Source organism: Chaetodon trifascialis, chromosome 3 (genome assembly GCF_039877785.1).
Source record: "Chaetodon trifascialis isolate fChaTrf1 chromosome 3, fChaTrf1.hap1, whole genome shotgun sequence".
Classification (NCBI taxonomy): domain Eukaryota; kingdom Metazoa; phylum Chordata; class Actinopteri; order Chaetodontiformes; family Chaetodontidae; genus Chaetodon; species Chaetodon trifascialis.
The window spans coordinates 17,446,843-17,461,017 of NC_092058.1; the positions used below are offsets into that span (position 1 = coordinate 17,446,843).

At 44.3% G+C, this 14,175-nt stretch overlaps 3 protein-coding genes across 4 annotated transcripts; 1 reads left to right on the plus strand and 2 right to left on the minus strand.

The window, feature by feature from the left end:
* Nucleotides 1-3,627: 3,627 nt before the first annotated feature.
* LOC139329192 (sorting nexin-6) lies at nucleotides 3,628-8,362 on the minus strand. The gene is made up of 14 exons (XM_070959376.1): nucleotides 8,181-8,362; nucleotides 7,906-8,016; nucleotides 7,672-7,779; nucleotides 7,051-7,111; nucleotides 6,777-6,901; nucleotides 5,751-5,834; nucleotides 5,591-5,665; nucleotides 5,440-5,470; nucleotides 5,145-5,232; nucleotides 5,012-5,051; nucleotides 4,619-4,705; nucleotides 4,388-4,477; nucleotides 4,136-4,201; nucleotides 3,628-4,042 (listed from the first exon to the last, which is right to left on the minus strand). Exons 1-14 carry the CDS (start codon nucleotides 8,184-8,186, stop codon nucleotides 3,905-3,907), a joined length of 1,110 nt encoding a protein of 369 aa, XP_070815477.1. The 5' UTR covers nucleotides 8,187-8,362; the 3' UTR covers nucleotides 3,628-3,904.
* A 294-nt stretch (nucleotides 8,363-8,656) lies between these two features.
* LOC139329456 (dnaJ homolog subfamily B member 9-like) lies at nucleotides 8,657-9,859 on the minus strand. Its single transcript, XM_070959796.1, has 2 exons — nucleotides 9,496-9,859; nucleotides 8,657-9,061 (listed from the first exon to the last, which is right to left on the minus strand). The coding sequence occupies exons 1-2, from the start codon at nucleotides 9,731-9,733 to the stop codon at nucleotides 8,754-8,756; spliced, it is 546 nt and encodes a 181-aa protein (XP_070815897.1). The 5' UTR covers nucleotides 9,734-9,859; the 3' UTR covers nucleotides 8,657-8,753.
* Nucleotides 9,860-10,194: 335 nt separating this feature from the next.
* Nucleotides 10,195-14,124, plus strand: zc3h10 (zinc finger CCCH-type containing 10). Of its 2 annotated transcripts, XM_070959797.1 has the most exons (3): nucleotides 10,195-10,393; nucleotides 10,825-12,035; nucleotides 12,890-14,124. In XM_070959797.1, exons 2-3 carry the CDS (start codon nucleotides 10,887-10,889, stop codon nucleotides 13,400-13,402), a joined length of 1,662 nt encoding a protein of 553 aa, XP_070815898.1. In that variant the 5' UTR covers nucleotides 10,195-10,393; nucleotides 10,825-10,886; the 3' UTR covers nucleotides 13,403-14,124. The 2 variants fall into 2 exon arrangements, with proteins under 2 accessions (XP_070815898.1, XP_070815899.1); XM_070959798.1 differs by lacking the exon at nucleotides 10,195-10,393 and having other exon boundaries at nucleotides 10,785-12,035; nucleotides 12,890-13,889.
* The last annotated feature ends 51 nt before the right edge of the window (nucleotides 14,125-14,175 follow it).

The window sequence follows — 14,175 nt, forward strand, 5'->3', positions numbered from 1 at the left end:
CTCTATTTTGTAGTATTTACCTTGGTGCCGTGCTGCACATTCAGAATGGGACGCGCCTTATGAAGCTGTATAAACTACAGATGGCTGGGGCATCTGCATGATGGCATTCGTCTCTTTCTCTCCCTCTCCTCCTGTCTCATTCTCCATCCTACAAACTTTTAATGACTCATAATCTGTGTATGGCAGTGATTAGATTTAATGAGGTGCCAGCAACCTTGGGTTGACTCAACTCAGCTGCAGCACGCGCACTAATTTGTGATAGAGCACAGCAGAGCCGTGGACTTTATGACAGACGCACCATGCAGGCGAATACAGGATTAAGCTCCTCAAAGTTTGCTCTTTTTTTTCCCTTTTTGATTTCAAGACCCGTAGTAATTGGCAGGGATGTCAAGTCTGGATTGGAAAGTTGGAAAAAGAGAAACTTTCATATTAGCATTCTGTAGTCAAATTTTGTTCTTGCCGCGTCCCAGGAGTCTGAGATTCTCAAAGATATCAAAGATGGCTGTGAAGATGTGGACCAGCCAGGGAAAGATAAGATGGAATTTCTATGTCTACCCATCACAAACAGTAGTTGTATTAAGCAAATTAACAAATTTGCTATCAATATCTCATGCCTCTTTGCTTTATGTGACCAGATGTTGCAAGTAAATGTATAAAATAAAAGACTAGAATACCTCATACTTATTTGATACTTGTATTTTTTGCTAAGATAAAAAATACATACTTCAGTTCTTCTATAATCAGATATTCATTCATTAATTTATTACAGCAACATATAAATCACCCAGTGTGGATTTATGACTCAAGACACCAAAGAGTGAGTCAGTAATGATAAAACACCTCCTGTGTAAACACTTATTAAGAACTGCAAATCAACTGTGGCCTGTCTCCATATTTTTCCATCATCACACAGGTTGTCATACTCATCAAACCGGTGTAGTGTGGCTTCGCTGGGATGCCTGAGTCATAAGGCCTCGTCTCGCTGTGTATTCAGACAAGCTACTGCCTTCACTTCACACTTGACAAACCGGTCTCTGTCAGGCCATAGGGCGGTGTGCTGAGTGCTGCCTTTTCACCAGTAATGAGCTCCTTTAGCAAATCAGCTCGAAGTGCATGTTTTCAATGGTATGCACATTCACTCACACACACACACACACACACACACACACACACACACACACACACACACACACACACACACACACACACACACACACAGCGTTGCCATGATCCCCCCGTCCTTCATCTGGGTCATGCTCTCAGCAGTTGAGAAGGGCTCTCATTTATGTATGTGTGTGTGTGTGTGTGTGTGTGTGTGTGTGTGTGTGTGTGTGTGTGTGTGTGTGTGTGTGTGTGTGTGTGCCCGAGTGCACTCACCCTGTGCACTAGTTAGCTGCTGCAGCCCCAGACTGGAAGCAAAAGAAATGTGGCTCCCCTGTTGTGAAATTCATCTGGTATAATGCAGTGACAACCAGCAGGGGTGGAAGCATCACGGCTTTGAGTAATAACAGGCAGAATAATGCTGCAGAATACAGAATCCTGAGAAAAACACACAGTTTTCCATTTGCCTACTGTAAGTACAGCATAATGCACTTTGTTCATCATCCCACACATCTCACAGGCTGTGTGTTTCTTCTCTGGTAGAAGCATTCAAAACCAAAGAATCATAAAAATGGTCCATATACTTCTTACATTTAACTTTTACTGTGCCTCATTAAAACCAATAAACCACAAAAATGAAGTGCACAACCTAAATGATGAAATTGTTGGATTTAATGATCAATAAACGTGTGTGCTGTAGTGAGAGTGAATATCTTTTTGTTGCTACCTCGCCAACATAAAATGGAGCATAAACAGCTAGACTGGCGTTTCAGTGACGAGCAGGTGATCTGACATAAACATAAATTTTGCATTTTCCAGTTAATTAGGAGATATGCACAGGATACAGTTGTAGAGCTGTAAAGCTCAAGCTGCTGAGGCACAATTTGTATTTTTCCAGGGACTGAAACAAAGCAAGTTCCTACAACAGCTGTCTTTGCTTTGTTTTGAGCAGTATTAAACAGGTCAGGCATACAGCATTAACATGCACGCTTGGGGACTATTGCTTTTTGGAGCACTAGTGCTCATTTTTAAATTGTTCACACATTTCCATGTGGAATCACTTTGATCCCAAAATATCTCAGCAAATATTTGATGGATTGCCATTAAATTCTGTACAGACATTCATCGTATGAATAAATCCTAATGACTCTGGTGATATTTTTATTTTATTTTATTTTATTTTATTTTATTTTATTTTATTTTATTTTATTTTATTTTTACTTTTCCTATAGCGAGGATCATATTTGTGGCTACCTCAACAATTGCTGGATGAACAGCCATGAAATTTGGTACAGGTGTTGATGTTTCACTCAGGAAGAACTGTAATACTTTTAATGATCCCCTGACTTTTCCTCTCACACCACCACCAAGGTCAAAATTTCAATTTGTCCAATTATTTAGTTTCTGCAAACCAAAGAATGATGGACAGTATTACTGTCCATCAATAGCAGCTACATCTTGTATTGTAACTAGCAAATATTAGCATGCTAACAAACTAAACTAAGATGGTGAGCATGTTAAAATGATGACTGTGTGCATGTTAGCCTGCTGACATTAGCATTCATCTCAAAGCAGAGCTGTGCTCACAGAGCAGCTGGCGTGGCTGTGGACACTAACTTTAGACTCGTTACAGGTGTATTGTTCTATTACCTAGACAAAAAAGTGTCTATCATAGTTAAGTAGTTATCAGGGAGGAGGATACAGATATAGAAATGATGTCAGGTTACCATCAGGGAACATGTATCCCAAGGGGAGAACAACGTGTGCCAACCAATGCCAAGAGTCAACAGCCTTTCATTCTATCAAGACCATACCAAATATTCTGTTTGGGTGAACTGAAAACATGCTCTGGGCACTCTACAGTATGATTGCCTTTTATCTACTCCCTCATTGTCGAATGGACCAAACCTCCTCTCCACCCTCTCCTCTTACAAGACCAGTCGTCTATCTCTCTCTGACTCATTCCCTCAAATGGGAACCACTCCTCTTTATTCACCCAGCGGAGAGATTACAGGCCGGAACAGATGAGATGAAGCGCACAGCAGAGCTGAGATATGGACCTACAGCCCACAGCAGACAGAGAAGGGGAGGATGACATTGTGCCGAAGTACAGAAACGTTGGAACACACTACAGGTTTCATACAATCATACGGAAAGTAAGAATGACTGTAAGAGGGATCAATAGCAGATATTCACAAAGACAGAATAGTTTCCAAAGCCGAATAAAAAGCGAGCACACGGCGTCCTTGCTGCCACGTCCTTGCAGCAGAAGTCAAACCAACTGATTAATGATCCAGGAGGAAGAAACACACACAAAGGCGAGCAGGTACTTTGGGAATCAATTCATCACACTTTATTTTGTGTGACCCCAGCTGATGTAGTAGCTGGAGAGCAGCACAATACACTTTCAGCTGGAGTGTAAGAGTGGAGTGTACAACACACACACACACACACACACACACACACACACACACACACACACACACACACACACACACATCAAAACCATCATTTCTACAGGGGCAGTGTGATTGAGAAGAAACGGAGGAAATATGAGTGTGTGTGTGTGTGTGTGTGTGTGTGTGTGTGTGTGTGTGTGTGTGTGTGTGTGTGTGTGTGTGTACAAATAATAGCCATCCAGTTTGATTATCTCTTTCTCGTTTGCTTCCCTCTCTTTATTTACACTGGATGTACCTGATCCCAGTAAAGCACCAGCCTACAGCAGAACATGATGAAGGACATGTTTGGGTTATCCCATGCTATGTTTAGACATGCTGAGGACGCTTCATTAAGTGTGGGGTCACTAGGCCATCCCTCTAAGGGCTTGCAGGTGCTGGTTGAACTGGTCAGCATTGTCTTTGGCTGTGAGAAGCTGCTTTTCACACCACTGAACCAGAGCCCGCTGCAGCATCTCTACACGTGCACCCTGGAACCGCGCAATCTGGGAGAAACAAGTCAAATGTGTGTCGGTGCATACAGTCAACAAACAGCAAGTTATACAATACACTAGAGATGGGTAAGCCATGTGTTTTACCTCCTGTTTCGCCACTCCACAAATGTGATCAAACTCTGTCTCTGTTGCCCTCTTCACCTCCTCCATCTGATGAATATGGAGAGCGTGTCATCATCATTACACTGCTCATCAGAGTGAATATACAGATTTTTCTCGCATCGGATGGCTTAGAATCATTTCAGCTGATTGTTACTGACACCTGCTGGTCACACGACAGCATGTACAGCTGATGGAGCAGCGTCGCTCTTGTGATGCATGCTTACAGACACTCACAGCAGCCTTCTTTACAGGTTTGGCCCTCTCTGCATTCCTTCTGGCAGACTCTACCTCCACCAGTTTACAGGTTCTCCTGAAGAGCATTTCCTGCATTCGACATAATAATCATGTCACACACAGAAATACTGGTCAGACATTTTGGTGTAGGCCATGCCAGGATTCAAGTGAGATGGAGCGACAACATGCATAAGATGGACATAAAAATGACTTCAGAACAAGACGACGCACCTTTTCTGCCTCCTGGTAGCGTGAGTCCAGATCCAGGCCGAGCCCAAGAGTGTTCACGTTGTTCTCAGCAACACTTGCCATATTTTTCTGCCCACACACAAGCACAAAGCAAAGCAACAATGCAGTGTAATGTAAATCTGTTGATACCTATTGTTTCTGCCTACTGTTTATAACTGATTGCATTTGGCAATCCACTCCCACTCTGCTGTCTATCTGTTATTGGCCACTTTGACCACCTTGTGCGGTTCTAATGTTTTCAAGGCTTTCAATAATTCATGTATTTGGTTTGTCTGTTGCCATATTGATGATTGCATTTCTAATTTTTTTTAATTTATTTTGTTACTCCTCTGTTGTTATCCATTGATTCTGATGTAAAAGGGACAAACGACTTACCTTCATAGAATCAAAGACTTCTGATAATTTCACACAAGCCCTGCAAGAACAAAGTGTTTTCAGTTTGTCTACTTTTTTTTGTCGGTGAAGTTCATGTGATATGGGCATGGGAGCAATACAAGTTCTGTCTCACTTAGAGAAAGCCTGTTTGTCGGGATCCTCCCCTGGTTCCATGCACAGATGCAGAGCAGCTGAGAAGTGCCCACAGGCCACTGCTATTTCTGCAAACAAACAGAACACAGAGCACACATTCAGGGGGGCAAATAAAGTTTATGCCATAATGTGGACAAACACTAAAACACTACATATCCTCCGATTCATATCAACTGCTGCATCTAACCGCACACAAATCCCAAATAACATCAAACTGATGAGCACTTCTTGTGCATCCTCCCAAACTTTAAAATGAAAAGCATCACTTTTCTTACTTTGCTCAGTCAGCACCACATCCAGGAATCTCTGCAGGAAAAAAGAAAGTTCATAAGCTCAAAAAACAAACAGGACAGTGTGTCCGGTTGTGAGAGAGAAAAAAAAGGGAGGAGGACAAACACTTAAGCAAACAGGTGACAGCTCACCCACCTCAGCTGCACTCTTGGCACAGCCAGTTAAAACAAGGTTATGATCCCGTTCAGTCTGAAAGAACTCGTCCACATCCTGCAGACACAGACATGATGGCATTAAACGCTAACATACATGTAGAGGCTGTGAATTTCTCTTTGGATGAGTCCCACCCGTGTACCTTATGGCCTTCTTTCCTCATCTCTTCCACAGCTTGACTCAGCCGGTTGAAAATGTTCTTCCTTACTCTCTGTCTGCCTGGAGGCTACACGCAAGGACACAAATGAGCTTTTTAAAGTTAACGCTCTTTTAACACAGCATATGGAATCAGAGGAAGTCTATAGGACAAACACACTATGCTGACAGCAACGTGAAGCTCATTGATCTTTAGAAAGTAGATACACAAGTGTCCGAATTAAAAAGCACGCACACACATTCTTGGAACGTCCACTGAGGTTTCTTGGCCCGCACCACTACAGAATCTGCTTATGCTCGTTATACAGCATTCCAGACTTGATGAGAATTTGTCTTGCTCAGACAGGAAAGAACTTGCGTTACCATAATCACGACCTGAGATGTCCTGACATAAACTTTATGCAGTGAAGAGGCAGAATGACTGAGTGTGTGCATACCTGCGTACATGTACATGCATGCATACCTGTGTGAAAGAATGCACTGCTTTGTAAAGGGACACTTTCATCTGTATGATTGACTGTTTATATTATTAAACCATCCTCTTTCTCATCAAAACTGTGTAAAACTAACATTTCAGTGCACTCATTTTATGACATTTCACCAGCCTGTTTCATGTTTTTGTCCTTCCTTTCCTTAACCTACGGACACACGTTACACTCCAGCTGTGTGTGTCCCAACACAGGAGCGGCCTTAAGTCAATATTCTATGGAGGATAACGGGCTCCTCACAATGTGGCCATAAGACTGAGGTGCATCATGTTGGTCACAGCTTGTTGGATTGTGTTTGGCAGAAACTCCCTATGATGCTCCAGTGAATGCTCTGTCATCACATGTCATCACATCACATCACATGAATCTCTCCATTCCCTCTTCTGAAACAGTGTCAGTGAAAGTTTAACCATTTATTATCTGTCTCTCTTGTAAAAAGGTATCACGTTGCACCCTCTTGGAACATAAAATTCTCTCTTTTTACTGGGGCTAACCATAAAAAAAAGTTGTTTGTGTCCACTTACGTCTGAGCTCGTCAGGAAGATCTCCACTGCTTTATTTTTGTTGAGTATGCTGTGTGCAGCAATCTGCCGGAGGAAGGTTTCCAGTGCTTTACAGTATGGCTGCCACTCTCCTAGACCAAGGAAACCTGCAGGCAAACCATCAGCGTTTTGTTTCATACGACACTCACACTGTTCAACAGAGGAGACACTGAAATGGAAAATATATTTGCATAATTCCACTTAAAAAGCTTAATTCTATTCCTTGTTATTGGAGGTGGGCTTCAGATGTACTCACCAAGCTGTTTCATAACCTTGGCAGATGTATTCACCTGAGGCTTAACAGGAAGAGGTGGAAACTTAAGGGGGAAAAAAAGAGTACATTTTCATTATTGTCTTCACTGTTTTTTTTTTTCATACCAAACACAAAACTTTCTTTAATTAGACACTCTGCTTGGGAGAGCCCATTACACAGAATGTGCTTCTGCAATATATGATAAACACGCTGTCCTACTGGATGGAAACATACAAAAAATACTTCCTGACAGTTGCAACCAATCAGACTACAGTACTGGAGCAGCAGGCACAGGGCAGCACTAAAAGCAGCTTCCTGATTACAAAGGAAAGGAGGCTACAACGAAGGGAAAGGAGGAAGCATTTTATAACAAAATACTCTGCATAACTTGGACAGCAGTAGCACATGTCCAACCAACTTCCTGTCATCATCTGTAGTTAATGAAGTTAGCTCAAATTCTGAACACACCTCTGATTGGTGGAGCTACAACAGTCATACAGTGACTCTGAGCAAGCAACTGGTTCCAGCATGAACCTTCATGTTCTGACATTTTGTCAGAGACGGGTGCATAAGTTTAGTTGCGCACAGATGACAATAAGAACAGATGATAGATAAAGCACTGACTATGACTCCCTGAATCCCAGGCACATCCTCCTGAGAGAACAGATGCTGCTGCAGCCATTCAAAATCATCATAGGTCCGATCCACATGGTACTCCCCTGTCCCCGACAGCTGGCACAGACAAGAGAGGCAGCACATCATGCGAACAGCCTTTTGTACAATATCACTATTCAAACAAATCAAGTGGCCTGATGCGAGCCATGCTTGCAGCAAATAAAAATTACATCATTTTCTCACCTTTTTAGATACAATTAGGAAGGTAAGCGTGTCTCCATCTTTCAGCACCTCCGCAACCTTGATGTTGTGACCCTGAACACTCAGAGTAGGTGTCACTTCTTTTACCTCTTCCTATAATAAAAAATGTGGCTATCAATATTAATCGATACAACAGCTGAGAGTGAATAGCTTCACTTAGCCCACACTGCTTATATGGATGTCTGCGTGGAGGAAAAAGCCTGTCACATGACACCCAGAGGTGGTCAGAGAGAAAGAATATTTTCAAGCAAACTTACCATCATTGTCAAGCTTGTAGGTTAATGTTTCCAGTCTGCCTCTTATCTACTTCGTAGAATGTCTCAGTCTCCTATTATCTTGGTAAATCTGCATAAAGCTATAAAGATCCTTTGCCTTATGTTGGCTTCAGTGCACTCAGGCTCCAACTGCTGAGCAGGCACAGGATATCCTCTGGGTCAAAGTGCACACTGGTCCTGCGAGAAACAGAGTAAAACAGTGCCAAATGTAAAGTGCTGGCGCAGGGAAAACGCTGAGCAACTAGTGCGTTAGTCAGTAACTAAGACCTTCGACACACCCACACAGGAACAGCGGCATAACGGTCCAATCAGTTCCCCCAGCTGTCAACCCTGTAACCTCACAAACCTGTAAACAACCATTCAACTGTAGTTATCCCATAAAACAGTCAGAATAAACACAGCTACCGAAGGGTCTATTTAGCTGAATATCTACATACAGAATACAAGACACAGATACTGAGGAGACAATTCAACATGGAGACTTTATTGTAAACAGACAGACAACACATTAAAACACAACAGTCAAACAGGATACAGGACGAAGATGACGGACATCTAGTAGTGGTGATCTTCTTCATCTTCATCTTCATCCCCAAAATGAAAGCTGAAGCCAGGCTCAGCAAAACTGTAATGCTCATATGGACCGTCCTCAGTCTCCCCATCCTGATAAAAGCTCCACTGGAAGTACGGCTCCTCCACAAAGGGAATATGATCAAAGTCGTGGAAGAGGTCTGCAAAACTGAAGTGAAAGCTCGCCTCATTTTCATCCTCGGACTCATCGGAGGCTTCAGTTTTTAGGAAAGCCTCATGGCCCATGCTGTCATACAGTCTCCTTGTCTCCCTGTTGGACAGCACCTTGTAGGCTAGAAGAGGAGAAAAGAGGGTTATTTCATTGGCTGAGTCACAGCGAGGCAAGTGCACTCAGGTACAAGTCCATCAGGTCCATCTGTAAGTAATACAGTCTGATGTGCAAGAGCCCTGCAACAAACGCCATGAAGGTGATGATGTTCAGTTTGTGTTGAAAGTGTTTTGGAGAAGAAAAGAATTGTGGTGCTGTTTAAATTGTACCACATTACTGTACAGGTGTGTTTTTAATATCTCTCATCTTATTTATATCAATGATAACAAAACAGTTGAATCTGTAGTTTGGAAAACACAAAAGTCAAACAATACACTGCATCAGTTTTAGCTGGGTCAACCCCCAAAATGGTTGTTATATATGAAAAACGCCTAAAAATTGCACACACGCTATACATTACACTATAACCAGTATCGGCTGGCTGCAGGCATGCTGTACCTTCAGCAATCTCCCTGAAAGTCTTCTCTGCATCGGCGCTCTTGTTCTTATCGGGGTGGTGTTTTATGGCCAGTTTGCGGAAACTCCTCTTTATCTGGCTGTCAGTTGCTGTTGGCTCCACATTGAGAGTTTCATAGTAACTTCTGCTGGTTTCTGAGGCTGCAGGCAGGACTTCCGATAGGCAGAGCTGCAGGAGCGCGTAGGTTTGCATCCAGCTGAAAACACTTTGCGGTGCCATGCTGAGCACCTTCGAGGAGCTCAGGCACAAAAGCTACACGAAGAAGTTATCAGGAAATACAGCTTCCTGCCGGTGTGACAGCTCATGTTCATGTGTGCGTAAAGCAGCTGTCAGCTCTACACGTCAGCAATGCAAATAAATGCTAACCCAAATGGGCTGCTCTTCCCAAGCGCAGGCACAAGGCAATAAAAATACTCACTAAATTGTCAGCTTTAAAGCGCAAGATGTGAAGTCACGCCGATTTGAACTGAAACAAAGCGTGGTGGCGAAGCTACAGCGATTCACTTAGCTCACCGTCATTTAGCGATAGGGTGGCCACCTTGTTCTATGAAACCTTTAAACATTTGTAGAAATTAATTCCGATGAAGCAAAACAAAGCCACATCATATTTTGATACAGTTCACTATAATCTCCACTAGAGGGCAGAGAAGCGCCGAGAGGAAACTGAGAGGAAGAGGACCGTCTTCTTCGTTGGGGATGAAAGATGCATCAAGAAATGTGGTAAACAGCACCGGGGCCTTGAGGAATTGCCAAAAACAACAAACGCCTAATTGTTATGTTAGCCGAGCTAGCTGTGTAGATTAAGGTGAACCGGAGCGAGTCGTTTCTGCGTGGGAGTTACTCGTATGTTCTCTGGATCCTGTTTACATTTTCAATTTGGTAAGACAACATTAGCATTTAGCGAGTTAGCCAGATAACGTTAGCTAGCAAATATCAGCCACGAGCACAGCGGGCTCCTAGCACCATTTGAGACTTACTTATTCAGGTATATGTTACGATACTGTGCTTTATTTGCCAACAGCTAACCCGTGCATTCAATTTAGCCCTATACGTTATGAACCCAATTGTTATTTTGTAATATTTTACCGAAGTGCTGGCTGCTGGTCACCATCCAGTGTCAACAACTACAGTAATGCTGCTTTATGTTTACCAGGTGCAGTCACGTGCTCATTTTGTAGCCCTCGTATCTTTCATAGCTACATTCTTCTTTACTTTCAAAGCAAATGTTTCAACTTGGGTTTACATTTTTATCTTGCAGATGTTTAGAAAAAGCTATTCATGACTTCTTTGTGTATGTGAATGTTTGCCAGGTCACGTCAGCCCCCCCTCATACACATGAGTGCCGTTTTCTCCTCGCGCTGGGTCGAGCGCCATGCCTGACCGGGACAGTTCCTACCTGTCAGGTGGTGGTGGGAGTGCTGGTAGTCTGGGTGAGGAAGGAGGACCTGGGTCTGGTTTGGCAGGGGGATCAGGAGAGGGCAGAGGAGGTTCAGGAGGAAGTGTCGGAGGCAGTGTTTCTGGTTCTGGGAACATGGGGGGAGGAGGTGCGCTAGGAAATGGCAACGGTTGTGGGAACGGTGGAGGTGGGGGTCAAGGTGCAGGACTGGCACTGGACGGTGTCTGCAGAGACTTCATACGCAATGTCTGCAAGAGAGGGAAGCGCTGCCGCTTTAGACACCCAGACTTCAATGAGGTGCCAGACTTGGGAGTGCAAAAGAACGAATTCATCTTCTGTCATGACCACCAGAATAAGGAGTGCATGCGCTCCAACTGCCGCTTTGTCCATGGCTCTAAGGAGGATGAAGACTATTATAAGAAAACAGGAGAGCTCCCCCTCAGACTGCGAGGTAAAGTTGCGGCACGACTGGGCCTGTCCCCCATGGATCTCCCCCATAGCCGTGGGGAGGTCCCTATTTGCAGAGACTTCCTAAAGGGAGAGTGCCAGAGGGGCAATAAATGTAAATTTCGCCATGTTAAAAAAGACTATGAATATGAACCTTCCAGGGTCGGAGTGGGTGGTGTCGTGGGGCCCGGTGCCAGTGGAATGGTGAGTGCTGGGGGAGGGATAGGTGGTGGAGGAGGAGGTGCCTGTGGAGGAATGCAAGGACTTGTGGGAGGTGGAGGTGGGAGTAATATGATGGGCATGGGTTGCCCCAGCCTGGGTGGGTGCAGGGATCCAGGTATCTCAGGAGTTGGGGGTTTAGGTGGAGGTGGGATGAGCGGTTGTCTGCCCATAAGTTCTGCAGGGCAACGGCGTTACGACAGGAGCTCATGCTCAGTGTATGACCCGCTGCTTGAAAGTGGGCTGTTTGATGCCGGCTCCCTGGAGGCCTCTATGGACCACACTGCTCTGCAGCTGAAGAGGCGGCGGTTGGAGGGGCTGCGCCTCACAGATGGAAGTGGAGGTGGGCACTATGAGCTGGGAGTCCAAGCCACGTTGCCACCACGTCCTCTGGAGTACAGGTTCCTGGAGGAAGAAAACTCCCTGCTGAGGAAGAGAGTGGAAGAGTTGAAGAAGCAGGTTAGACTGAGAGATGAAAAAAAACAACACATTTGGATCTCTGAGAAATCCTTGTATGAAATCACACGAGTGGCAAACCTTTCCCATGTGAATAGTATGGCAGTCAAATCTAAACATATGTTTCAGTGTAAATCGAAATTTGACTTTTCAGTTTTAACCAATACCAGATACAATGTGTGTAAAACAGCAGCCACATTTGAAAGACCAGTGCAGAGCAATAGTCAAAGTCAGAGTCTCAACAAGGATAGCATTTATTGTCAACTGTATCAGACTGCATTACATTGTCAAATGTACTTGGTATGCTTCAGGTAATGTTATTAGTTAATTATTATGGTCCTTTCACATGATGGTAGTCATGAGATCAGTGCTGTAATGAACACACTATGGAGTTTGTGACATGAACAGGATCAACTACATGTTAACCACAAAAAAAATCACTTTATTTTGCACAGGCATGTTATCCTACTGACCCCAAACAAGCAGATATGTATCATACCTACTTTAAACCAAAGCAACAGCTGACTTGGAAGCCATCTGACTGAAACCCCAGTGAACATTTAAAAAAAGGACAACACGTTTTGTAGCATCATAAGACACAGACACGCTCTGGGACGAGTAAAGTTTGCTCGGTCATTCTGCACAAACATTTAGGATAAATAACTGCAAAAGCCGTGATTCAGGTAGTTGGTGGGCGTGCTAAATGTAAAGAAATTAACAGTTTCCTGTGACGTATTTAGTGTGGTTTCAAGGTAATCATTTTACTGGAACGTTGTTTTTGATCCCAAGCTTCTGGCCCTTTTAGGCGACCCTGTCCACACACATTTTTTCTAATCTGTGTCTCTTGTGTCTTTCAGGTCTCGAATCTCATTGCCACAAATGAGGTTCTTCTGGAACAGAACGCCCAGTTCCGAAGCCAGGCCAAAGTGATGACGCTGTCCTCCACCCCTGCCCCCACTGAGCAGAGTCTGGCGCCCCCTGTGGGTGCAGTAAGTTCCTACAATCATGGCATCGCCCAGACTCACACCACCCTGAGCAGTGCTGGACTGCAGCCTCGGCCTGTCACCCAGCAAGACCTGGTAGCTCCTACCGGCGCCCCTGCGGCACCCCCGACTAATGCCGCCCCACCCACAGCTCCACCACCCCACCTCAACCCAGAGATCACCCCCCTCTCAGCTGCCCTTGCACAGACCATCGCTCAGGGGATGGCACCACCTGTGTCTATGGCACCGGTGGCTGTATCTGTGGCACCAGTGGCAGTGTCCATGACGCAGCCACTGCCTGGCATCACCATGAGTCACGCCACCACCCCGATGGTGTCGTACCCCATTGCGAGTCAAAGTATGAGGATCACCACTCTGCCTCACTAACTGATGAAGTGCAGGACTGTAGTACCCACAAGTCAGACTGTAGCATCTTTAACATGGGTTTTAACATAGATGGTCTTCTTTTATGTTACGCTATGTGAGACTCAGCTGATGTCAGATCAGCGGCTGTTTGTTGCCTCCAGCATTGAGGTGTCACTGTAACGCTGAGCTTCTCCACAGGAGGGCAGGATGGAGACTTCTCTGTTCCGCCTCCCTCTCTGTGTTCTGTGGGAACGTCACAAATTCATTTTCCCTGACTGACCTGAGAACAGCCTGTGTACCAAAGGGATCTTTTCAAACGTAGGTACCAAAAATGGCAACAAACTGCAAACAAGTGAGGTCATCCCCAGCGTTTGAACCATTTCTGCAAGAATGCTGTGCCGTCCTTGTGGGGACTTAAAGACTTTGGAAGTAGTACGTGTTTATATTTTTGTGGATTGCTCTGGTGTAAATTCACTTTGGTACTTTGCACATTAAAAAAATACTACTAACATTCAACAATGAATTTTGTGATATGCGTCACTTTGCCTTCTGTTCATAATTTCTTTTTCATGCACAGATCACAGGCAAAATGAAGAAAGTCCTATCCACAGAGAGACAGTTTGTTGTGGCTAATGCTGTTGAATGTTGACACTCATTGCTTGTTGTTTGGGTGGAGTCACATTGTGGAAATTTGAAAATAAAACCATCTGCTTCTTCGGTAGTCTCACATCCGTGTGGCTGCGAAAACAAGAGGAGTATTTGGTGTTTGTATGCCAGCAGCACTGGGAGGCCTG